Genomic DNA, 26,496 nt, shown 5'->3' with positions numbered 1-26,496 from the left:
AACAGATATCAAGTAATCGCGCTTCAAACGTGGGAGCTCATGAAGCGTGGAAGATCATAATCTAGGGCACTCCAGGAAGAAGAGATGAATTTGTTATAATATAAAGAATGTTGTGAAGACGGTGTTGGACCTTGAAGCCTGTTCCCGCAATAACGAGATTAGTTTGAAGTTATGTGGAGTTTGATCTAAGAAATCCAATGAAAATGTATACATGGAGTCGTTATCTTTTAAGTTAGGGGGGAAACAGCAACACTTCAGAGTCACCAGTTTATGCAATATAGTGTACCAGTAAAACCCGATTGTGAGGAGAGCTGAAAAAATATGCACCTGCTCTTCTTTATGACCGCTTCAATATATTAGTTTTTGCGCTGTGGATTGAATGTACGCAGAAGTTTAACGCAAACGATTCCAGCCATCGCAACAATTAAAAAAAAACACACAATCGACATCTCTCCGAGAACAACACACGTAAATGTATTTCAGACTGGTTTGTTAATAATAATAATAATAATAATAATAATAATGATGATGATGATAAGCACGGGGTTAAGGCTCGTTTATCAATGAATAACACTTAAAGGCGCTCTATATACCCACTTTGTTGAACCGGGCGTGCTGACAAACATCTAATCTTACACGATGAACCTAAAATCGGATTGTGAATCAGCCAGTCAAAGGCCGCTGGGAGTCCATGGGTGTAATCTACATCTCAGTGTGAAACCAAATAGACCTGTCATGAATAGCTTCGCCTTTAAGATTCTATTTGCGTATCAATCCTATGGAAAGCGCCTTGCCTCTAAGTGCTGAAGACCTTAAAGTATGCATGCGTTTATTGTTTCTTCGTCTCTCGCTCTTGTTGTTGTAGTAGTCGAAACACCTGTGTGTGATAGGAACTGATCAATTCCCGTTTTCCCGAAAGCAGTCTGAAGGTGAGTTATTCTGGGGATGACAGTAAAATCGCTGCTGTCTGAATCAACAAACACGGCCTTTCCCCCCTGTCCGTCTGGGAAAGCGGGGAAGCAACACAACATCAAACGTAGTTTCAACCTTTTCTGAAACGACAGCTTTGTGTTTGTTTAACCTCAGAAGGAAAACTTTACTCAGAAACGGAAGTCTAGGAGTAGTGCGTCAGGTAAAAACTTTACGTTTTTATTCTTAAGGATATTTTTTTAAGCTTCTGACGATTTTAATCATTTCGCTTCGTATCTTTTACCCCTAACCTCCTCAATACTTGAGACAAGAACTTTACATAAAAACGGGAACGAGATTCCCTCTGCTGAGATTTTGAATAGATTAAAAATGCATAAATGTATATTCTTTCGGGGTAGACATAAGTAATGCCAATACAGTAACATAATGTTTTCTCATAGGTAAATAGGTAAAACATGTATATATATATATCAGTGATACCCTTCTGATGTCCCATGGGAGGTATGGGCTGGGCCTGTAAGTTTTTTTTTCTTACCCTTGAGGTAGGTTAGTTACAGAGAGCTAGTTCTCACTTTGTAAATTTTTGTGGATTGGGAAATAGCAGTGCCGAGCCAAGAAAAGCCAGCACATCCAGTAAAATATCTTGAGATCAAAAGGACTAGCGCGTGGGCATCTTTCTTAATAAATTAAAGAGAAAAAAAAACTCCAGCCTCTGTAAATCACGCCCAGTGTCCAGCCCTCTCATCTGATTGGCTCCGAGGAGAAAGAAAGGGAAAAAAAGTTTGAATAAAAATCCACATCCCGTAGTGGGGAGTATTATTAATTTAAAACATAGGCTAGCTCCAAGGCAGTGATATTAATATGAACTTTCCAATAGCTGCTTTGAAAAACACTGGGATTTATTAAGAACACTTACAAAAACGAATCTTGCTAAGCTATCATAGCCGTTATATAACATAAATATATTAACGTATAAACAGTCTTTTCTTTTTTTAATATATGCCATTCAGGACTGGTGTATTTATTTCTGTGATTTTAAGATACAGATATCCGAACATGGTCTGATCTCGAAAATGTATTTGCTTAGCTGGTTTTAAAGAATACAGGACCGTGTAACGGAGAATGAATGCCATCGGCATTACTGCATAACTATACAGAAAACACACGCACACTGCTAAAAGAAGGCTCATCTTTTTAATATTTAATTTATTTATTATTTATTTGTCGTTTTCACTCCGAACATAGTTATCTCAAAACGCCAGCTGGGAGAAACCTGTAATTAAACCCCAAAACAAGGAGAAGACGCCAAAAGGAAATGACCGCCTGTGAGAGCCTACAGAAGAGAACGATGACCATGAAGCTCTTCCACTCGTGCTTCTTGCTGGTGCTGCTGCAGTTCGGGGTTCTGGAGGGGAGGAAGGGTTTGCGAGGAGGTCGGGCGAACCCGCAGTTCCGACGGGCTCAGCCCTCACCCCCGTACCGGGACAGAGGCGAGGCGACCGAGAGCTTTACCTTGGATTTCACGGCGGTGGAAGAGAACATGGACAATTTCATGACCCAAGTCAAGAACCTCGCGCAGTCCCTGTACCCCTGCTCGGCTCAGAAGTTAGACGATGACATGAAGCTGCATTTCTTGGAGAACACGTCAGTCACATGCAACGATGGGACGCCAGCTGGGTGAGTGTGCCAGTCAACCAGTCACCAGTGCTTCACTGTAGCTGCCTATGTTAAAAGCTGCATGTGAACTGTAGGAAAGGCACGGCGTGTAATCGTTGCAACACAGGCATGAGAGTAGGTATTTGTGTAGCAAAGCGTGGTAGTAATACAGTGATACACAAAATAAAACAAATACATGTCATGGTAATCGTAAAACAAGGGGAAAGTCACAAAAAAAAAACACTGTGCAATTTTACCAAAGTAAACTTTTAGAACGATTTTATAAGTTACATAGACGTATGTCTCCTTTACACACATCATATTAGCCTAACCTGTACAAACTATCGCTGTTTATAGGTGCTCTTTCAGAAAAAGGTTTGTAAAAATTCATGAGCTATCAGAAAACGCTTGCCTTTACACTCCACCAGTCGCGATAACCTTATTGGCGTGTGAACGAAGAATGGATACGGTGGTAAGTAGGCTCAAGGAACGGATTGCTGGAGTAATAAATCCCTCCAAAATATAATTAATCCCATTACAAGTCAACATAATACCACTTTGCCACAACTGTACATCACTTTTGATACACCTACTCTCATATTAAACAGCAACTGTCAAAACAAACATCGCTGTGCCTTTTCATCTAAGCCAGAGCCCGGCTAAGGAATCCGTTCTGAGACCGCATCTGGGAGCGCCATTCGTATTTCCTTTTGTAGTAAAAAACACGAAGCCCTATTATTTCCTTTCTCGGAGACAAAATATAACACTTACGCGTTTGCCACAGGTTTTAGCTATTTAAGATAAGAGAGTATTTATGTACAGCGTGTTAAGTCAACATGTAGTCAGAAATATAATATTTCCTTGCCTTTCCATATTGCTCTTCATCCCAAAGGCTCCCCAAAGCGTATTACATGCAGGAAGGCGCACCCACGGACCCACCCCCACCTGGGTGATGTGCTCCACTACATCGCAGATCAGGTGGAAAACTGAGAAATTGCTTCAGCGTTTTAATTAATGGGAAACTTGCTGAAAATCCTTACAATGTAGTGTAGCTAGGACACCAAGGTTAAAACCCTATGAACAGTGTTATGGGTCTTTAATAACCACAAGCAGTCAGGACGTTGGTTTGTTTTCTCATCCAAAGCACGGGATCTCCTACAACACAGAATGAATATGTAAGATGAAGAATAAAAAGCAAATGCTTTTAGGAACATTTAGGAGAATCTTATTTCAAAATACAAATTAAATCGATTTTGGTCAGCCCACTGTAATAAATTTAAATGCAGTTGCAAGTGCAATAGAAAATTTGAAAAGTGTTATACTAAAGCATAATCTGAAGATCATGCAGTTTAATGACCGTTATTTGCCTGAGCAATATCACCGTGGATACCTGTCTTAAGTGTTACTAGCAAGAATAATAAAGGCAGGGAAGTTTTATTACCTTTCAAGACTGATGGAGCACATGTACCATTCTCTGATCATGTAGTACTGATCAAGGTGTAGGAGCACACAATTTCACAAGCAAGTATTTCTTTTTAAATCTATATACTTATTACTATTATGCACTGTTTTCCTATAGCAATCATCTTGTTTGTCCTGAATTCTGTTCCCAGCCGCGAAGAGCCAGAATTCTCTAGAATTACATTTAACAATACAAGATTTATTTTTGATTCCTACCAAACATCCGTGAAATATATTCTTTAAAAGTGTATGAGTTTCTTATTAAAAAGAGGATAGTGCTTTACAAATAATTAGTGCCTGAATTTTGGTGTCACATTACTGTGTCTCTGTTATCACAGAACACATATGACAATAGCCTTATACTTTAATTTACAATGTAAATTCAAAATCTTTTGGCTTGAGTGGAGTGCAAATAAAGCAGCCAGGCAAGACGTTTTAACCCGCACAGATCTATTGAGCAATGTACATGTACTGCTTGATGTTTGCTGCCGGAATGATCATAACGGGCAACAGCAGTGCTCATGCATGTGCAGGCTGTGCTGTGGCACAGGACCAAGTGTAAGGAAAGTGGACCAAGAGTGAGCACTAGATAAACGCGCTAAACCCCTGTAAGAACTTAACTCACCAAGGTTTGTAATTTTACATGGACTGCATCCATGTAAGATCAGACCTGCTTCATTATAGAGCTTGAACAAAAACCATTTAGGCTGTTATTATTCCTCACTTAATTACATTGCTGCTGTGGTGCTCTCCATTTGGCAGAGAGAGCACCCAGGCACTGGCAAAGTCAGTGTAAAGTACTTGGTCTGCAGGTGAACCTTTTCAGCCTGCAGGAACAGCTTAGGACTATGCCTAGGAAATGAAGAAGTTTTACATTTGGCTGGAGTTGGTTGTATTAGGGGACCATCTTGTCATGTCGGCACTTGTAGAAGAATGTTATGCAAATGTTTGGAATTGATGTACCATACTTCATGGCATAATCCTTTGAAGAAGAGTGAAGATTTACTGAGGTAACAGATGGCACTGCAATTCAATGGGAGTTGGAGCAAGATATAGCTTCAGAAAACTCAAGTCACCACACCAGGTTCCTTCTAGTAACTGACATTTAAGCACTAAGAGCCTGATTTGGTGAAGGAATTTTGCCTTTAAATCAAGGGTTGCAAACCTTTTTGTTCTTATTCATTCTGTGGCATCAGAAATGTGGGTTAAGACCAGGATGTTATTTTAACATTAAGTGGCTTTAGTGCTCCATTTTTGAGTTGGTGGAGTTACTTCAAGATCGTGTTCATATTAAGCACATTTAGAGCAGAAAGCATTCTTGTGAAGGAAGTCCTCTCACTAACCAGGAGAGTTTTTGAAACTGCTGGTGAAGTTTGGTGAATTCTGTGAAGCTCCTCACTCCTGGGCTGTTCTTCATATAGGCTTGTTCCCTTGTTGTTGTACACCTGTAGAGAGTAATGGCGATGAGTATTGAAAGTCTACAGTTTCATGCAACACAAGACATCACAGACAAAGATGAACCATGGAAAAAAGTGCAGATCACAACCCTTCTATTGAAAGCTGTTTGTTCAGGATGCTGTCACTATTATAAACTATAAAATCGATTCGTTAAGTAAGAGACATCAGATGTTATTTAGTCTTTCATAATATAATTTAAAAGAAAATAAAACTAATATACATGCAAAGAACATGTGTTCAAAATATTTGGAAAATCTACAGCACTAAGCAGTTTTCAGAGAATGAAAAAAATAATTAATTTGCTTCTGACCCTTTCAGAGAATGCCATCATTTGGCAGAATATCAAGATGCAGTTAGTGAATGTGGTCAAAAGCTTAGATGAGAAGTGAGAGTCCTCTCAAGTTCAACCTGGAGCTCTGTGTTGGACCCCCAAATTCTGAAGATCTCTTGAGCTCATCGTCAAATTAATAACCGATTACAGCCCATAAATAGAATTTGATTCACTCTTGACGGTAAGGGCTTTTTCATGATAAAGCCCCCCAAAACTTATGCACTCATTCTAAATGTTTTCACAGTGAGTTGAAACATAGAATTAGTTTTTATAGTCACATGAAATCTTAACTATATGATGGTCATTAATTTACTGTTCCTTCTCAGCTGTTTGTATGTCGTGTACAGCCTCAGACCCTCTTCTGCAGTGGCCAGCATCTCTTGCAAAGTACACTAGCCATGCCCCTGCTAAACTCTGTACTGAATTACTCTTAGACAATGGCAGATCAAAGAGATTCCTTTGAAAGAGTTGCAGCAGTTTATGCGTTGTGAAATTACTCATGCAGTGAGTCTGGCAGCCGCACAAAAAATACAAACTTCCAGAACATCCCAATTAACTGTCTCCTCTTCTTCACAGCCCACTGGATTTCATTTAATGATTGTCGGCTTGGGATACATGTGCTGACAAAATTTTTCAGAAGTATGTTCTGCATAAATGCAGCTCTGTTTGTGGTTTTCCTCTAATGGGGGTGAAGGAGTTCTATAACCTGTAGTCGTGTTGTAGATGATACTGAGTGTTTTACTGTCTTACATGCCTACATACACTTCTTACATGCCATCCACTTCAGAATAGGGTCAATTTCAATTTAACAACCAGGTGTGCATTATTAACATTTTCATCGGGAGACATTTTTTTTAGTAATGTCTGAGATTGCTTGGTAATTCCAAAAACCAAAGCCATTTTCCGTAGAGAAATCTGCAATGCTTCGGTTTTAGAGAAAACACAAATGCCTCCACTGTGCCATTGTTCTGGCATATCATATTTCCTTAATGGTACCCCTTTGTGAGTTAAGGTCTGTGTGTAAATATTTCCTCAGCACTGTGTCACAGTAATGTCATGAAAAATATTTCGGAGAATGTGAAGCATGGTAGGACCTATCACAGAATATACTGATTTAAAAAAAAAGATTTACAAAGGCTCGATGTGTTGCACATTCAGTCTCATTTGCACACGTGCAATTTTGTGTCCTTTGATCTCACCCTTTGTTTGATTTTTGAGTGTAACGTCGGGTCATTCAAACATGTGTCTTAATGTCTTAATCGCTCTGGAGACATGTTAGCATATTCCTTGGTCTGCTAGAAGCCACCATGACTGATTTTCTGATATTTAAATTGTATATGAAAGTAAAAACTCTTGACCATACCCATTTTGGAGATTGTTACTGCATCTCCAAAGATAATATGAGTTAAGCTATTGTGCAGCTCTGCAGTTGACTTTCCACTTGCATACTGTGAGTACATTGCAAAAGCCTTTAGGAAGAAGAGAAGTGAGAGAGGTGAAATAATGCATTGAATATGGCCGTGAAATAGTAAAACTATGAAATCTGTTATTTGTATTGTTCAACTGTAAGAGTTGTTCAATTAGCAGAAATGATAGCCCCAAAAAGGCCCCAATTTAGGTAGACAAACAGGCAATTTTGTAGACAGTAACATCTTCTATTTCAGGATGCGAAGAAAATGTGAGGTAAAGTTGTTTTATCTTAGTGTTTTGAAGTAAAGGCAGTGCTGGTTGAACATTTTCTGTTTTATTAGTTTTTTTATTGCAGTCAAATTTGTGTAAAGGTAATGGAAATCATGCTATATCTCCTGAAATAGATATCACATTTGCCATTAAGCACGTCAAATACCATTCCTGAGAGTATACATGGAAGACTGGAACAAAGTAAGCAGACCAGGGCAAGACAGAGGGCATGTTGCTGTCAAGTCAGTTGCTAAACTAACCTCACTTTTCCTTTGGATGCTGTGTAGTAAATTCTCTGTATTTTTAGTTCTATGACTTTTTTATTGCCGTTGAGGATTTTCTGTGGATTTTACATTTAAAGTTGATCTGCAGTGCAAGTGACATGCAAGTTACAGCTGACTTTTGTTAGAGCACTTTACAGTAGCAGGTGGGATTTCTCCCTGATAGAAGCTGATATTTAGAATAGCTAAACGGAAAGCTGATAGGAGAGGTGCCCCCTTTCTCCTCTCATCCACATTCCTGAATTACCAAATTTTGTGCTTGAATCAATCAGCTGGGATTGTCTTGGTCTGCCCAACTGAATTATAAAAATCCCAAAGCCTGAAGTAGCTGTGATATTCCATAGCGTACCTATTGCAGAAAAGGACCGATTGCCTGATCATTTAATCCATACTCCATGGCATTTTTTAAATACATTAGCAACAAAGTGCCTCACACAAGCAAACGTGACTTCAGTAGAGGAATAAGTTGTGTGATTGGACATAATTGCCCATTGTGAGTCCCTACACGTATTATACTAATTCAGTAATTAATAATAGTTTCAGGATCTTTGAAATCAAACCAAGTCCTTATTGAAAAGAACATTTTAGCCGTGAAATGAAAGCCAAATGTTTTAAGTTCTGATCAAAGCCTAGGTTCAAGCACATGTCTTTTCAAGCTTTAATATAAAACAAATTGCTCGGTGGGCTGACTGTGTGATCCTGCGTCAGCAATAAAGGACAAGACCCTTCAATTGAAACAATCCATGAGGATAAACATGTCATTTAATTGACACACAGAAATAGCTATAATCCATTTATATTTTAACAACTGCTAGAATACAGAGATGGATATTTCTGAGTATCGGCGCCATCAGTTTGCCTTCCTTATTTTGCAGATCTAAGCTGCAGTGCCCAGTTAGAATAAATATAAAGGAAGAGAACATGAAATAATTGTGAATAAAATATTCCGGTCCAATTCCAAGGTTTTGATGACTTCATAACACACTTGAGTAGACTCTTGTGGTTTTTGATGTCACCAGCAGACTGCGTTGGAATTATGAACTGTGTAATTCAAAGCAGCTCGACTATTACACAATATAAGTGTGTTCCACACATTATGAAAGCAGTCGTTAAGAGTTGGGTAATTTCCTACCACTCTGCTTTTAAACTGAAACGGTATTTTGGCTTCTTCAGAGTAGACGGTTCGATTGGAATTTATTATTTCCTTCCTCAAAAACATTTAAATAAAAAATAAATATTCCCCCCCCCCCCCCCCCCCCCCAAACAAAAACGACTCATAAATGATGTTTCTTTCATGAGCTGGAATCTCCGAATATACAGCAGAGGAAACAGGGGCAGCTCTTGAACGTCAAGTGAGTCAGACATTTTCACAGCACTGTTTAGCCTTTCCTAATTTCTGCCTTTGAAGTTGGGGATATTTTTGGCAGCCTCTGCAGATCCTGGTTAGACCTGTGGTCACAGTTCACTGGAGCCCTGTATTTACAGTAGACACATTGAGATGCAGGCAATAATTTACATTTTCACTTTTTTTATTTGAAAGCACGCGCGTGTGTGTGTGTGTGGAGTGGAATGATGACACTAGTAGGAATGCGTGAAGAAGCCGGAGAGGAGGTACCATTTGTGGGGTTTGGGGATTCGAACTGGGAGATGTTTTGAACAGCTCCATGTTTGCAAGCTGTAAGAGTTCCAAAACAGCACATAATCCTCTTATAGTGTTTGAGGCCATCAGCTTTGGCTGGCTGGCCACAGAACCTTAGGTGTGTTATACTATACTGGAGGTGAACCGTCACTGGTGACATTGTGCTAGTTGTCAGGCAGATATGCTTAAAGTTCAAAACATTCCTTTAAACGGGTATTGTAGAAGAAACTGTCAGTTTTTACTGTTATAATTCCTTAAAATCTTGAAAGGATCATGAAAAATGTATGTTGTAGTACTGGCTTTGTTATTTAAAATATATTTATATAAATTCCCTAGATACCATACTTAACCTGTATAAGGTTCTTACTTCATATTTCTTGATAATTTGTTTTCCTATGGAAGTTATTGTTGTTGTGGCACAGGCATTTTTTCTTGGTTTTCTGTTTACACTGTTAGATGTTCAGTCATTAGATTTGGTTACAGTGTGAAGCACAGATCCCTTAGTGTAATGACTTTTCAAAGGAGAAAGTGAAAAATTTTAAACTTTTTTTCTTGGGAGATGTTATTGATAAACCCGTAATCCTCATGTGGAAACCAGTGTTTCTAACCTTCATGCTTAAGCAAATGCCATTTCTATATGGTCTTCTTCTTTCTTGATTTTTTTAATTCTATAAATGCTTATGCTTTCTGAAAGAATCTCCTTAGTATGCTTACATTCAAAAAGAATAACAAAGACTTTGTGTTTTATATCGGAATCAAAGGGACAAGCTAGATAAGACTGGGTCATTTGAGATACCTGCAAAATGTCTTTTTCATCTTACATCAAGGAATTAATTTCCCTTTAGTTTTAATGAATGCTTGCATACTGGAATCACACAATATTCCATGACCAAAAATGGAATAGTCATCTTCTGCAAACAAGAGGAACGGGAATATAAATATTTACAGCTTATAATGTAACTGTTCCACTGTGTAAAAATATCCCTTTTAAGGAGAGGAAAAGACTTCTTTAGAATCCACTGCAATGTGAACCAGAAACCACAGGGATTGCATTGAGAATTGGAGTCACAACCCTTTGTGTAAAAAAAAGTGGGTATCTGGATTAAGAGCCCCAGTTCTTGTCATCAGTATTGATGCCCTGGATTCTTTCAACAGACAGATGTGATTCATGGATAAATAAACTACTGTCGGTTACCTACTCTAGCCATCTAGACCATGTGTGCTAGATCTAAAAGAAAACTCCTTTGCAATCAATGCACAAGCCGTTTGTAGTTTTTTTAGCTTTAATCAGTCTAGAGGATGGTGTTTCAGAACTTATTTCAGCCACTTTTAAACAGAGTATTTAGGTAATTTCTCCACATAGGAGAAAATAAAATTATTTAGGTGGAACAGTCAATATTGTGCATGCCACTGTAAGCATGCAAACAAGAACTTGTTCAGTTTTCAATTGGAGACAACTGGCTCCTACAGTAATACAGCAATCTTCACTTTGGAAACAAGTGCCCTCTTGTGGCAGTTATGTAAATAAACCACAATGCTATTTCTATTACTGTACTATTCCGTGTGCAGTACTGTACTGTTATTGTAATGCTTTTACTAAATCTTCCTTTTGAGAGTGGTAAATTTACTCCAATAGGTCAGTTAATTTTTTGCATGCCATCACAGAAGCAGTTTCAGAAATTAAGTATGATCAGCATAAAACAACGGACTTGAATGTCCATCAAAAGCGTCAATCCAGCCAGCCTGAAACTGTTCTGTCAAAATGCCACTTCTCCAATTTTTAATTGAAGGCATGGGAAAGCTAAGTTTCACTTAGGCATTGTAAAGATATGTCTTTTCCCCAGACATATTATCTGTTTATTATAGCTTGTTTATAGTAGTTATGTTGCTGTTGACAGGAAATAGATTAAAATTAATTAGTTGATTGTTTTTTGAAGGGCAGCTTCCAACTCAAACACTCTTGCCATGCCAGGACAAAGCCACACACTCTTAGTACAAAGGAGTATTTGTGATACTGCATGCTGTGTGGATGCACGCTTTGAACGTTCTGTGGAAACATTTAAGTCACAGACCTTGATGCAATAGATTTTGAAATGACCAGCATTTACACAACGTTAACAAGGCTTTTCAAAGTAAGTCCAGATCTGAGTGATAGTACTGTCAACCCAATGATGTCTTGAAAATAGAGAACATGTCTTTACAATTTGCATCCTCTCGTTGTTCCTCAGAATGAATTTTTTTAACTTTTCCTCCAGAATTTCCCCTGACATTTCAGGCGGGGAAGCATTTTTGTAAGGCATGCTACTGCAGACCCTTGTAATATACAGTAGATGCCTCATTATTCAATATATAACTCCATTATGTTGAAGTTTTTCCCAATTCACATCTATTTAAGGTTAAATGAGTGGTGGTGCCAGTGTGTTCCCAAGCTAGCACGTTCCTCTGTAAAAGAAACACATCTCAGGATTGCATCAAACAGAACTCTTGACCCAATTCCTGAATGCATTCCTGAGCACAGTGAAAGAACATTCCATTGGATTCTCGGGAATAATAAGGGCAGTAGCTACATAAGTGTGTAAAAGTCTGCATTTGATCTGTGTTTTTCATTCCAGCGTCACGAAGGACAAGGGCTTCCCGATTTTATCCTCCCCAGGATAAAAGCCGTATGAAGCAATTGTATGCGAATGATGGTAAAATATAGCTGCAGCGATGATCCCCTCCAGCTAAATCTGTATCCTCCCCACGGAAATAGAGCGATCTTTATCGTTTGTCCCTGAGGCCTTTAGTTTAGCCGCGGAGAGGTGTGCCAAAAAGCCCTTATTAAGGACTGTGCCCATATGCGTGCTATCTATTGGTGGATCATGAAGATTGCATGTTGCTTTGTAACACTGGTGTATTTGCTGTGGGGACCACACCTCTGCTATCTCCATTGCTTTGACAACATATTTTTAGTTTGGATTTCTCACACTTTCCTAATAGGGGCTGACAACTGCTTTAGTTTAGTGCCCATATCAGACTGCAGCCCTGTAAGCCGGCTTCAGTAGAGAATAGTGCATTGTGCCCTGCAAATAGTACATGTTTGCCCTGCCTTTTTTAAAGGTCATTACTATAGGCCTTTTTTTAAAAACATTTTCTTGACTAAGTATCCTAAGACATATTTCGTTGTGAAAATCTAAGCTGGAATTCTTTCCCATGTCGTATTTCAGTATGTGTCTTTGTTCGTATTGCATAGTAAACTGTTTTGCACATCATCGAGAAAGACCCAGGAAACATCCTTTCACGTTTTCCCTTTCACAGTGGAGGGGGATTCAGATGCTTGGCTGTAGAGAAGTCATTCAAGCTTGAGGTGGTCACAATGGTCACAGTGTAGAGCGCTGAATATCATTCTTGCTTTGTCATATGTAAACATCGCCGTACACATTTTGTAAAGTGAAAATGCACCTTCTTTATGTTTTTCTTTGTGTTTTTGGCTTACTAAACATAAACATGACTTAGGTGATTTAAGAACATGATGGATCAGACATTCTGTGGTTAACCACATTTGCAGGTGAATTTGTTTATTAGAAGTCAGACATTCCCCGGGATGTATGTAGTTCTCACACATGCAAACACGTTTTATTTGTTTTGATTCTCGTAGGTATTACATGAAGGAATCCAAAGGCAGTAAAAGGTGGTTGATGTTTCTGGAAGGTAAGTGGATTGGAATTTATTGTGGTATGAAGGGGCTACCTCTTTTGGAGCTCAACACGTTACCTGTTTCAATTGCTTTATCTTCGTTTCTTCAAGAGCCAGCTTTCCATGTTGAGCCAAGTATTGCTAAAACACAAAAAGTGATTTCTTTTTTCATGCATTTAAAGTATTTTGCATTTAAATGAGCATAGAGTTGGAAAATTGTTGTCGTAGCATAGGCAAAAAGCTTCATATAAGCAAGTGAGTATTTTAATATTTTTTCTCATTATTTTATACATTCAGAGTCAAAACTATTTTTTATATTACAATCATCAATTATATTTCTTTTTCTCGGAGCATAGTTCAAAATAACTGCCACATGGCAAAACATGCCAGGTGATTTTATTTTTGAAGAGCAGCCAGATAAATTGTGTATATACCCATACTCGGCTTGTGGCTACAAACCCAACTTCCGCACACAGGGAAGAATCGGGAAGTGTGAACAGACTCCTCCGACCCCCCACACCCTCTGATCCAGCCCGTTCTAGTTCACGGGTGCTGATTGGAGGAGATGGATGTCCCCCACTGACAGTGCTGTGTGCCTGCAGTCAGGCAACCTTGAACACTAGAGTTTAGCCTTTATGAGTTGGGCCACTTGGGAGACCCCAGAGTCACCTGTTATTATTATATTTCTTATACACCCTATCAACTGTTATTTAACCTCAACTTTCTGGCTAACCTTTACTCTTGTATCCTCTTGAGATCAATTGAGACTCATAGACATGTTCCGCTGACATTCTCACCTGCTGAACCTATGTCACTCAACCCCCTTCAAGCGTCACAGTGCCTGACTGGAGAACTAGTGATGACTGGAGGAGTGCCGTGTCTCTCACTGCAATCCTGAAGGCATTTGGCAAAACTGCAAGTTGCTAGTAGCTGGGAAGCCACCAAAGCCTTTAATTCAAGCCAGCATATCAGCATGTTGTTCACCACTACTTGGTGACTTCTATGAGTCACAGCTGGCTATCGATATGATCCAAATGATGATGTCTGGACCACAGAGTCTAACCTGTGCTCCAAGTGAGTGCCTATACTGTTTGACCCCAAAAAGAGCCCCGAATTACCCTCTTCTCAAATTCAGCATTCAACTGCAGGTCCAGTTGAATCGAACATCGTCTTACCCGCCCCCGATTACCCTACCTTTTCCGTTCAGTAGATACAGAGTGTCCCTAGCAAACAAAACGTCCAGGAGGTACTGGGTGTAGAATTTAAGGTAGTGAGGTGGGTGAGAATTTTAATTTAACGCAAAGTGACTGAGGTAGGATGCTGTTAAACCGGCTCATGTACTTTAACAGGTGGCTGGTACTGTTTTAATAAGGAAAACTGCGACAGCCGGTATGAGACCATGAGGAGGCTCATGAGTTCAGCCAAATGGCCAAGGACCAAGACAGGTGAGTCCAAAGCTTAAGTTTCTATGTGCTTGTATTAGCATTCTCTCACTGCTTTTTATATTGAACTCACCAATTTCAAAAGAGCAGCTTAGGTCTTTCAAAATACTCTTGGTAGTTATTTTCATGTCGCAGAGTTCAGCAGTGGCAGGCGTGAGGGAGAGCACCCACAGCCTTGCCTGTTTAAAAGCAAGAGTTTTATCAGCTTACTTTACTTTCCTCAAGTCACTTCAGCAGTCAGCCTAGTGCAGCTATCTCTTTCTCAAATCAAACAGATATGTATTGCAGACTTGTTTCTGAATACCGTAGTGCTAGTTGTTTGTACTGACTTATTTGGCTGAAGCTTTGATCTAAAGCATCATGCATTTACACCCTTTTGTACAGATGGGCATTTTACTGGTGAAATCGGAGTAAGATATAATTGCTCAGGGGTGCAACCACAGAAGCCCTGCTGGGATTTGAACCCACGACTTTCTAGTTAGGAGCTCAGAGCCTCTAACCACTGCTCCACTTTTGACATAACATTTTCCTCCTCCGGGTCGCAGTGCTCTTATTGGGATTTAGCTCAGCAAGGGCTTGAAGTGTTGCAAGACAACTTTGAAGTTTGTTTTCAGAGGAAGTAGGCCGGGGAGGGGGGATACTTTCACATAAGAACAGCAGGGTAAATGAGCAGACAGTGATGGGAAAGGTTATCCTCCTTGAAGGCAATCCCCTTTTTTTCATGCAAGACACATAATATAATTTTGGATTGCGTTGTCTGTTAAATGAATCCCCTTTACAGTTTCTGAACAACTATGAAACGGAAATCCATAGAAAGCGTTTCTAATTCACACACATTACACTGAGGGTTTTTTTTTTGGGACAACTGGAGTTCTAAAAAAAATGAACAGGCCGACTACGCCCTGGCAGTATATAATACAGAGCTGTGTGACACCTGTTATTTTAAGACGGGGGAAAACACCTAGCTCTTAAAAGGGATAATGACTGTTATTTATGCTTTGATTAAAAAGATTGGGATCTTCCAGATGATGGATGATTCCCTTTGAAATGACTCACTGCTGATGGCTCTGTGTTAACTTTAAAGGAACTGGAATTCTATCCCCTCAACCGGAAGAGAACCCCCACTGGTGGAATGCTAACATGGTGTAAGTTCCCATCAGTAACCGTAATGCTCCTTTGTCACTTTTTTGTGTTCTGACCACTACTGTAGCTTACTGGCACTGCAGGTGGAAGGGATGTTTTCGCCCGGCTGTCATTCTACTTGCTGCCCAGATGCCCTAAAGGAAGGCAGCTGGTGATTACACTCAAGGATTCTGTCTCAAGAGCTCTCTGAGCACTTTATTAACCCTGTATTATCGGTGTACTTCAACTGTCAGTCTCTAATAACCCAAGTGATAATGTATGAGGCAGCATTATGTCCTGTATAAATACGTGAGCAGCTTTCTTAGATGGAGTGGGTTGCAGGCTTGTGTCATATCAGCCTTCTGTCCTCAAGAGCTGCCTTCTATCCTGACCTAACACAATTTGTTAGGTCAGCAGAGAAACATTTTTAACAAACCATTTTTGAAAGGAAAAGCGAAGTGGTGCTTAAACACTAACTCACTCTGCTCTGTAATGCAACTTATGAATTGCCTGCATGTACAAAGAAATTGGGATTTCATGATATTCTCCCTAAATTCATTATTTACAGGACTACCAGGATAAAGCAAACCTTGCAGATCTGTAGTGTTAAGCTTTTATATGGCGTAGGGACATTTGCAAAGTAATAAATATTATAGTAATCAATATTGTATAAACCAAGGAATAATCCTGGTCCTTTTCTTCAGTTTAGAAAATTTGTATTTAACCTTAATATCTGAAGACCAGGATCCATTAATCCTGTGATTTATTAGATTAAGTAGTCTACATTATAGATCATTTGGAAAAAAGCAGTATACACTACAGCTAGAGAGGATACGAGTTGCCTTAGTTGAACAAATTATGTGCTTAATTGAACAATAACTTCAAAGGTTTCCTAACATTTTTTTAAGAAAGGCTGATTACAGTGGTTTATTAGACTAACTGGACTGGGGTTCTCCAGGACCAGGGCTTGAAATCCCTGGTTTAGACAGTAATCAGGCTCATGTAAGGAAGCTAAATGCCATGGCTGCTGCAACTTAGACAGCTTCCTACACTGTGTAACATAAGCATGCCTGTGTTGCAGTCAGAGACAGTTAACCTGTGTTCTTTTGGAGCTACTGAGTCGGCCAGTGCTGTGGGGTCATTCACAGTGTTTCAAACAGCCCAGGTGTAATGAACAGGCCTCGGGATTTGTTCCCTGGGTAGGGCCTTTTTTTCCACGTTTGATATTCAAACAAGACCGCTAGAGGCTTTGGTCTCGAAAAGCAAATCCCTGTTTTGGAAGCTTTTATTTCTTTTGGACTTGCATGAATTAGAGCAGGCGCCGGTGTGCAGTTCTCCAGTTACACTTTGATGATTTGTGTTGATTCTGCCACGGGATGCTTCTCAAAGCAGATTTGTCTCGCCCTGCTGAAGCTTATTAATCGCCGGCAAGGCAAGATGAATGACTTCAGACCTAGCCTTCAGAATTTTGTTTATGCATGTGAATTAAAGGGTGGCTGCACAGCTTTCCTGTACCATGGAGTCACTCAGAAGAAAGAAATACAAAGCAAAATATTCAGAAGTAAAACTTTTCTTGTACTTGTAATGAGTGCCATGCCACACTACGTTCCTCACCGTAGCCGCTGTCCTACTGTTTTACCATTTGTTGCTATGCTTTCACACTGCTTGTATCATGCTTTACAATATCTCTCTCTGCCATCATTTCACCAAGATTTTACTTGACTTTACTTTTTATAAAGGAGTGGTCAGGTTTAACTTGTAGATCCACTGTGCTGTAAAACTGGCAGATCTGGTCGAAGGTTTATATCTGCCTGTGTCTTCTGTGTGCTCATGCGGTTTTTGATCTTTAAGGTACCAGGCAAAGCCTTTCGAATCGTGAAATCCACACTCTTTGGAATTTTCTGTGTGCAGACTCTCCCCCATCCACACTCACTCCCATGTACTTTTAATTCATCTTCACAGAAGGAGATATTTAGCTTGTAGTTTCTTCTTGGTGTTTTATAAACACGCGCTTCTTAAAAAAGCATGGGGTTTCTTGTGGATGTGTGGTTTCTTCAGTTGTGATGGTGATTTGACTGATTGAAAACATCAAAGGAGAGATATGCAGGGCAGGATGAAAGCTGGGTCAATAAATGGGCTTTAAGAGCATAAATCCTTCTAACAGCAGTGGTTACTTAGAAGAACAGAAGAAAATGTTTAGATTAGAGGAGGCCCTTATGTCCATTTTGCTCATGCGGTTTGCTAGCATCTTAGAAATCCAAAGACATTATGAAGACAGTTCCTGAAGGTTCTCCTTCACCATCTACAGGATAACATGACTGTCTGTTTCACACACCCACCATTAGTGAGAATCTGCACCTCCTACTTTTAAGCTTTTCCTTTAAGTTGAGTCAATTTACAGGTGATGTCTCTGTGTTGATGTTAAAGCAAAGTTCTTGACCAAGAACAATGTATTTGCATAATTATATTTCAGATATATTTAATTTAATCTATATTATGTTAGCCTTACTATATAATATCAATATGTAGTGTTTGTTACTCTTGCATAGTAAGAGTTAGAAATATCTGAGAACACGTAACGCTCACTGTACATTCTTTTAAATTTTAGGTTTATTCCATACTGCTCCAGTGATGTTTGGAGTGGAGCTTCTACCAAGACTAACAAAAGTAAGTTTCACTTCACTTTCTTTAGCCTAAAGTGATGCGTGATGATGAGATCGTAAACTTACTAATTATTCCCCCTGTTATTACTAGTAAGAAATTAAAGTCAGAACAAAACTGCATTATAGTCTCCTCCTCTTTCAAATGTACAGTATATCACAAAGACCTCCATGAGTGATGTATACATGGTGACCCACTGGGTAGTGGTTCTGGTCCAGGGTTTGACAAGGGCTCTGTCTTTATGGATCTGTCCAGCATGTTCCCCCTTTGTATGATGGGAGTTCCCTTGGCTCTGATACCTCCAACGGATGGCTTGCTCAGCCCCTGCGAACTGTTTCGTTGTGGCACAGCACAGGCTCTAGGCTCTGCAAGGTTTTGAGGGATTTGCACCACTAAGTATTTCAGAACCCTTCATATTCTAGCAGGATCACCTAGATCACTATGGTGGTACTAGATCATTTACCAGATCTGACAGGACCACCTTCACTGTGAAGCACTGAAAACTTCCTTTGGGCCCTTTGTTGGGTATGGACTGGGCTTGCTCACAGAGCTTCTGTGTGTTCTCCGGCAGGTGACTATGCCTTTATGGGAGCTCTGATCATTAGGGAAGTAGTGAAGGAGCTGCTCACTAAAGGGCTTGACAATGCCAAAGTCCTCCTACTAGCAGGTAGCAGGTGAGTAGAGACCCTTCTCCGTCTTTGCTACATTATGTTTTACAGGCACAAGGTACAGCGTCTCATAAAGGCACAATGGGCCACGTCTGAGTCCAACGCTTCACACAAGTTTTTGTGTTTTTTTAACCAATGGCAATGCTGTGTGTGGCTTTGTACCAGTGGCTTTGATGTGTGTGTGTTTTCATAAGTATCACATTTCTATATGTGGTTTTAACCACTAAAAATGCTTTGAATGTTTTTGATCACAGCAACACTGCATGTTTGTAACCAGTAAGAATGCAGTATGTGTTTTTTAACCATTGACACAGCTGTGTGTGTTTTTAACCAGTGACTAGTGGGTTTCTTAACATGTGGGCCTAGTCTCCTTTTTCTGACTGGAAGTGTTTGCAGATTTATTTCAATATTCTGTGCAATTTTCCTTCATTCACTCCAGCAGTGTTGCCGTGTGATTTTGATGGGCTGTAGGTGTGCTAATTAGACCTCTTACATTTTTGTTGTGCTCCTGGCTTAGCTCTGTCTGTGTTTGACTAACCCCTGGTTTGTTTGACTTTGAACTGTGTTTTCTCTGTGTGAGTTTTTGGACCATTCCCCCTGAGCTTGTGAGAAATGGTTTACCTCATAGTTTTTTTGCTGTATGTGCATTTCAGAAATCCATTGGCTTTGTGGGATTTTAACTGGGAATCTTGCCCATTTATACAAGAAGCTTTGATGCAGTTTATGCTCATCTAATGTGTCTGTTGTGTGATGATAAATTGCACTCCTGCTGTTTCTGTGTGCTTAACCCTTTGGTCTTACTCATCTTGAAGCTGTACATGGTGTAACCTGTTGTGTAGCAAATGTCTGCATGGCATTGACCTGTCTCTCACCTATGGTGCAGTGCCGGTGGAACGGGGGTGCTCTTGAACGTGGATCGTGTAGCAGAACAGCTAGAGGAACTGGGACATCATGGGATCCAGGTGCGAGGGCTGTCCGATTCTGGCTGGTTTCTGGACAACAAGCAGTACCGCTGTACAGACTGTATCGACACCATCAGCTGCGCACCCACCGAAGCCATCAAGAGAGGCATCAAGTAAGACATCGCTCAACTGGTTGAACTTGGAGCATCTGTTCTCAGTCATGCTGGTAGACTTTGGAATGAATTTGACTCTGGGTCAGATCGTCTTGATCTTGTTATTTGATTGCTCTTGGCAAAAACAACAACAGCAGCAGCAACAACATGTTCTTCATGGGGAGAGTTAGGATGAGGAAGAGAAGCTTCTCTGACCCGCTCTTCAAAGCCAGTCCTGATTTTCCATGCCTCAGTCTCCACAGCACCTGACAGGAGAGTTAATACTGATTGGAAGAGAGGTGATGATGTTGCTGCAAGCTTGCAGATGTCTAGGAATGTCTAGGAAGTTGCAGGAGCCATCATCTCACCAGGAGCTAAGAGAGATTTCTCTCTATTTTATGTGTTGGGTCCGTACTGCATCTTTTAACAACAAGTGCATGTATATGAAACAGGGATCATTCAAGAAGTAGCTTGGAAGAGCATGGTTTGATTAGGTCCTAGGTCTCAGTATGACATAGCAATCAAAAGAGTAATGTTGGCCAAAGTGGCATTCTCCCATTCAGAATCTCCCATTTACAAGTTCTTGTGAATGAAAACAGAACATTCACCTGGCTGCCATGAGTTGATCTGGGAGGAGATCTTCATGGATTCATCCCAATATCCCCACTGTTTTTCTCCGTCTTCCAGGTACTGGAATGGAATAGTTCCGGAACGCTGTAGGCAACAGTTCCGAGATGGAGAGGAGTGGAACTGCTTCTTCGGATATAAAGTCTACCCAACCTTAAAAAGTAAGAACAGTGTTCTTTTGGAGGCCCATCAAAAGAGGTGAAGTCTTGCTAACTGAATGGCTCTGGTCCTTGGTGTTCTCTAGGTGGATGTACAGGCTTTGGGTCATGTTGGTGATGTTCGTTAGAAATGCGGGAGTGGGTTATTTGGTTACCTTAGGTGATGTTTTCTGAAGAAAAGCTGCTGTGACTCTATTGATAACCAGAACTCTGTGGGCAGAAATAAAATAAAAGACTCATTCACCTAACAAGGGTGGAAAGGAAAAATGGAAGAGTGAAACACAAGCCAGAGGACAAACAATTGGAAGCTACAGGAAAGTGCATTTACAAATGACAACAGGAGGCAGTGTTTTATACGAAGTTTGTTGGAACTACTATCCTGATATTTCAAGAAACGTTTGAGATTCTCAGATTAATTAGCTAGTAGCAACTTAATAAGCTAGATGAGGGTGCTGAATATCCTCCTGTCATTTTTTAATATTTCTTACATTCTCATGTCCTCGCATGTTGAGGATTTATTTGGAGATTCTATTCAAATACAAGGCTATTTTGTAATTACACTGGGAATTTCTCCATGATTGCATAATTACAAACACCTGAAAACTAATGCGCAGAAAACAAAGGCATAAGAGCTCTTTCTTTGATCTTTTTGAACTCATCCAGGATGGGACTAACCAGATAACAGTCTCATGCAGTGCTAATGCTCACTCCCTGAGAACCTCCATTAAAAACCTACATTTAGCTGCGTTCACTTTTCAGCTTAGCATGCTTGGGGTGGATGACCACCTACTATTATCTTTAGGTGCTGATGGAGTTACATTTGTATTCTCCCCTGCAGGTCCTGTGTTTGTAGTTCAGTGGCTGTTTGACGAAGCTCAGCTTACAGTGGACAACATTCACCTGACTGGCCAGCCCGTGCAGGAGGGACAATGGCGATACATTCAGAATCTGGGCAACGAGCTGAGGAACACCCTCAAGGATGTCCCGTAAGCATCGTCTCTTATGTATGAATTTAGCTTGTCAAAGTAAGTCACTTGAGCTCCCCCTGTGTTCCCTGTTGGAAATGTACAGCTCAAGCATCTCAGCGTGCAAGTTGATGTTCCAGGCTCAAACCCAGTGAGGCTCTTGGGGTGTTTTGCGATGACACCCACTTTTTCAACCCTGGGCCCAGTGAGAGGATGTTGCAGGACAGAATTTAGCCCTGCTAATCCCCTGCACCGTTTCCACACTCCCTTTCTTACTGATGGTTGGACACATTGTAGGGATGAACGCCTTCAAATTTAGACACAGAGTTAAATCTTAATCAGGTCTTTTCACCAGAGAGTTTTGTTCACCTCAGGTCTGTTTCAATTGTTTAAATGTTTTTGTTGTCTTCCTTTAGTAACTTGCCTTTCATTTTCATTTCCAGTGCAATGTTTGCTCCTGCCTGTCTATCACATGAAATTATTACAAGAAGGTGAGTGAACAAATGACTTATTTCCAGAACTACAGAGCAGAGAATCACTTTATTATTTAAAAATAATTATTTTAACAAAGTGGTTCACTTTATTTCACCCCCAGTTTGTAAAAAACTAAACCCAGGTCTTTCACTGACTTACTAATCTAGGCCCACTGTATCCAACACTCGAGACTCTAACCTGCAGGAGCCCTTGAAAGCCATAGCCAAAGGTTTCAGACTTTCTAAAGTCCTTTTCATAGAAAAAAAGATTTGCAGAGCCTTAGAAAATTTCATTCTCATTGCTATGTTAAGCAAACTCATCTTTGGTGTTAAAGCTTTGGAGAATCTGGCCATCCGAAATGTGTGATACGAGAGCACAAACAAGCTTACAATTGAGAGGAGCCCATTCAGCCCATTTGGTCAGCCAGTAGCTAATTTATCCAAGGATCTCATGCAGTTGTTCCCTGAAAGAAGCCAGAGTATCAGCTTCAGCAACAGGACTACATAGCCTTCTACTTCTGTAGTCTGTAGTGGTGTCTCTCATTGTAGGTTTTAAATGTGCGTCCTCAACAGCTAACTGCAATGCCTCAGGCTCAGTACACCTCTGCACTAGGCACTCTTTGCTTGGTCTACCATATTTTTTTTTCTCACTACTACATATTTATTGTTCCCCAACATATTCATTGTTTCTGTTGTTATGATTTACGATGGCTGTAATGTGCTGTCTACGTCGTGTGGTGTTGTCTGTCGTGCTGTGTGTGTCCCAAGAGATCAGTGGGAATAAGAACTCCTGTGCAAATGTGCACTCGGCTGTAAACTTCTCTACTTCTACACCTCTGCGTCTGCCTTCACGTGGCTTCCGCTTGTGCCTCCTGGTTTCCGCTCTCGCTTGTGCAAGTCTGTGCATTTCACGCAGATGTTTCCCCTTCGCCTGTTGCAGTTACTGGATGGACATCCAGGTGAAGGGCACCTCCCTGCCCCGGGCGCTGCACTGCTGGGACCGCAGTCTCCACGAGAACAGCAAGAACAACAAGAGCCCGCCCAAGGGCTGTGCCATCCACCTGATTGACAACTGCCCCTGGCCGCACTGCAACCCCACCTGCCCCACCATCCGTGACCAGTTCACCGGCCAGGAGATGAACGTCTTTCAGTTCCTGATGCACATGGGCTTCGATGTGCAGAAAATGGCGCAGCAGCAAGGCATGGAACCCGGCAAGCTCTTGGGCATGCTCAGTAGCGGCAGCTAAGCTCACAGCCCACTTTATATACACCAGTGACTTGTTTATCGCAAAATTGGGGTCAGGAAACCCCCCCCTCATGTTCTGCCCCTCTGCACCCTAGTCCCACAAATCGCCTTTTCCCAGCTATGCAGGAAGCAATTCACTTTGCCTGCTGCAGCACCTGCAGCTGTCCTCCAAGCAGAAATTCAAGGCAAAGAAACGCCAAGAGCAACTTCTGGAATGCAACACGACAAAAATGCATCGTCCTCTGCTTATTTTTGTCATATTAAATTATCTTTTGGTTGTAAAAGAAAATATTACGAACGTAATCCCGTTTTAAGGATACTCCATTTTTTTTTGTCTTCGTTGTTCTTGTTCGTCATTTCTAGTAAAAGAAAGAGATCCCTAGCCATTGCTGGGAGACTAGGATGTTCAATTTTAAAAGTACACACACACAAAAAAAACAAAACAGAATCAGGGTCCACAGCAAGAAGCGGACCAAGTTTGTTCTTCGGACTTCGTTTTTCCTTTCGTGATCCAACTCACGCAGACAAGCTTGGTTGGTAAAGCACTGGAGCATCCATCCTTTTTTAATCCAGGGAAGACGGGACTAGAGGGCCTGTGACTCCATAAATTGGGAATTAGACAAACTGGATCTTTGAGGAGAGGTCGATTCTGCTCAGAACCACTCCGGACCTGACGACCTTCATGAAACACACACAAACTCGCTACCAAACCTGTAGACATCTATGTCGCTGTGGACATAACGGCAGAAATGACATGCCTTCCCGACTTTAATGCAGAAGGTTTCTTATTGTACCAGCAAATTTTCCACTTAAGTCCTCTGTGCTGTTAGCCTAATGAAAAGAAGTAAATGTTTATGTCTTTATGTTATGGCTGAATGGAACGTGTTCCGAGTGCCTTACCAAATGTAAGAAAAGTTCACTCCATTTTGCTCTTTCTTGTCACGGTGTCTACCTCTAATGCAGTGATTTCCTGGGCTCTGTTGGGTGGGAATGTTAAAATCTGTGAGTTGGTGCTGCTGTTTGAAAACATTTGAATGAATTTAGGACCCGAGCAACATGTGATGAGGAATGGATGGAGACAGACTTGTTTGGGCAACCGGCTTGATCCACAGGACCAGTTTCAAAGTGCTTGGCTAGAAAAAAACACAGCAGCTAAATATGCATTAATATCCACCTAGCCAAAACCAAAGCAAAACGTTTAATTGTAGTCCATCTATCCACCCATATTCTAACTGCTTTAACTAATTCAGGGTCATGTGGGAGCCAGAGCCTATTCTGGCAAGCAGTGGGCACAAGGCAGCATCCACCCTGGATGGGACTCCAGTCCATCTCAGGGCAGACACACTGATATGCACTCACACCAGCGCCAGTTTTCCCAGAAGCCAATGAACTTACCAGTATGTCTTCAGACTGTGGGAGGACACTGGAGCACCCGGGGGAAACAAAAATAGAACTTATGAACTCCACATAGACAGTAGCCTGGGAATTGACCCCGGGGCCCCAGCGCTGCAAGGCAGCAATGGCTTTCATTGTAATATTTTAATTAAATAGTATTTCTCAGTATAATTGAGATTTCTCACATACACACCTATCAGCTAGTATTAAAGCTATCTATTAAACTGATTGATTAAGCTTTATTGATCAGATGCATTATTCTGCATGTCATAGTAAGATGACACTGTGGTAGTAGAGCACTTTGGGTTTTATTCACTCATGGTGTTGTTCCAATTCTCCTATTTCCTCCCATGTTTCTGGACAGTAGAGTCTGAAGCTGCTGAACTCGAAGTTTTTAAACTGTACCAAACTAACCAGCATTCAGAAAACCTAGTCATTCACATCCAAACTAGGGTGATTCTGCTTTTAAAGAACTCTGAACCAAACTGAGACCAATTGAACAACATTATTTCCTAAGACTTCATTTTCTCCCAAAGTTTTTTTTTTCTTTAAATGACACGCTTCAGATGAAAGTTTTGTAAATCGGGAGCAAAAATGCTGTTTCCACATTCGTTAAACGCTCCAAAGCACTAACAGAGCAACACCAAGCTGTGGGATTCATTTTGTGAAGCTTAGTCTTCAAGATGATAAATATTTTTTTTTGCTGTAGGATCAGTAGCATATTATAAAATGGGTATTCACAGCAGCTCAGTCAAAGTGGCCTTGGGAATTTGTCTGTATTTCTACTGCACAAAGAAAACCCAAATAACCTGCCTTTAACGAACATTTCGATTCCTGCCTCTTTTTATTGCCATCTACTTTTTAATTTTATAGAGAAATTGGAAGATTGATTTCAATTGTATTCCAGTTAGATTTCTCTTCCACCAGGTGTGTACGTTAGGTTTTGAAGTGCTTTAGAGCCCACTGTATAAACAAACAGCCTAGACTCGGGCTGGAGCGCGTCATTCACACGGTGCACATTTCCTCAGTACACGAACAAATGAAGACACGCTGGACTTTTTTTATAACAAAAACTATATGAAATAAAAAACTGCTCTACAAAATTGTTGGTTGACATTACGTTTTATAAATAAAAAAAAATACTTCATATCAACCAGGAAAAATGGTTATTATTGTATTATGTCCTGTAACATATTTTTTTAACAGAACTCAAGCTACTTTGGTAATGATACATATTTATTTTATTATGTAAATCATATTTATAAGTGCTATTCAGACAGAGAAGTGATTCTTTGTAAATTGTAAATATTCTTTTTTTTTGTTTTGTTTTTCTGTTTTGACCGCATGTCTTTGTAACAGATCTAAAGAAAGGAAACATTATTATGGCAAACAGACTCGCTGTGTTCTTTCTGAACCTTTCTGGTCGCGTTTGGGATGTCAAGCTTGCAAATGCAGTTGAAACATGGGACTTGGGGAAAAAAAAACAGGTTAAATATGTTCATGCTCTCAAAATCTCGGACTGGGCAGAGTCCCAGCACACAGGAATACAGAATGGATGGCAAAACCTGAAACTG

General features: G+C 40.4%; 1 protein-coding gene across 1 annotated transcript; it reads left to right on the top strand.

The window, feature by feature from the left end:
* Window positions 1-2,221: 2,221 nt before the first annotated feature.
* On the top strand, window positions 2,222-26,312 carry notum1a (notum, palmitoleoyl-protein carboxylesterase a). The gene is made up of 11 exons (XM_088927455.1): window positions 2,222-2,607; window positions 13,074-13,126; window positions 14,461-14,556; window positions 15,638-15,698; window positions 18,284-18,342; window positions 18,908-19,010; window positions 19,888-20,079; window positions 20,746-20,846; window positions 21,682-21,829; window positions 22,252-22,299; window positions 23,222-26,312. Exons 1-11 carry the CDS (start codon window positions 2,246-2,248, stop codon window positions 23,526-23,528), a joined length of 1,530 nt encoding a protein of 509 aa, XP_088783581.1. The 5' UTR covers window positions 2,222-2,245; the 3' UTR covers window positions 23,529-26,312.
* The last annotated feature ends 184 nt before the right edge of the window (window positions 26,313-26,496 follow it).

This window comes from Atractosteus spatula, chromosome 11 (genome assembly GCF_055471065.1).
Source record: "Atractosteus spatula isolate fAtrSpa1 chromosome 11, fAtrSpa1.hap1, whole genome shotgun sequence".
In the NCBI taxonomy this organism is placed as follows: Eukaryota; Metazoa; Chordata; class Actinopteri; order Semionotiformes; family Lepisosteidae; genus Atractosteus; species Atractosteus spatula.
Note: the sequence above shows the minus strand (reverse complement) of the source record. Positions and strands in the feature narration are given on the sequence as shown.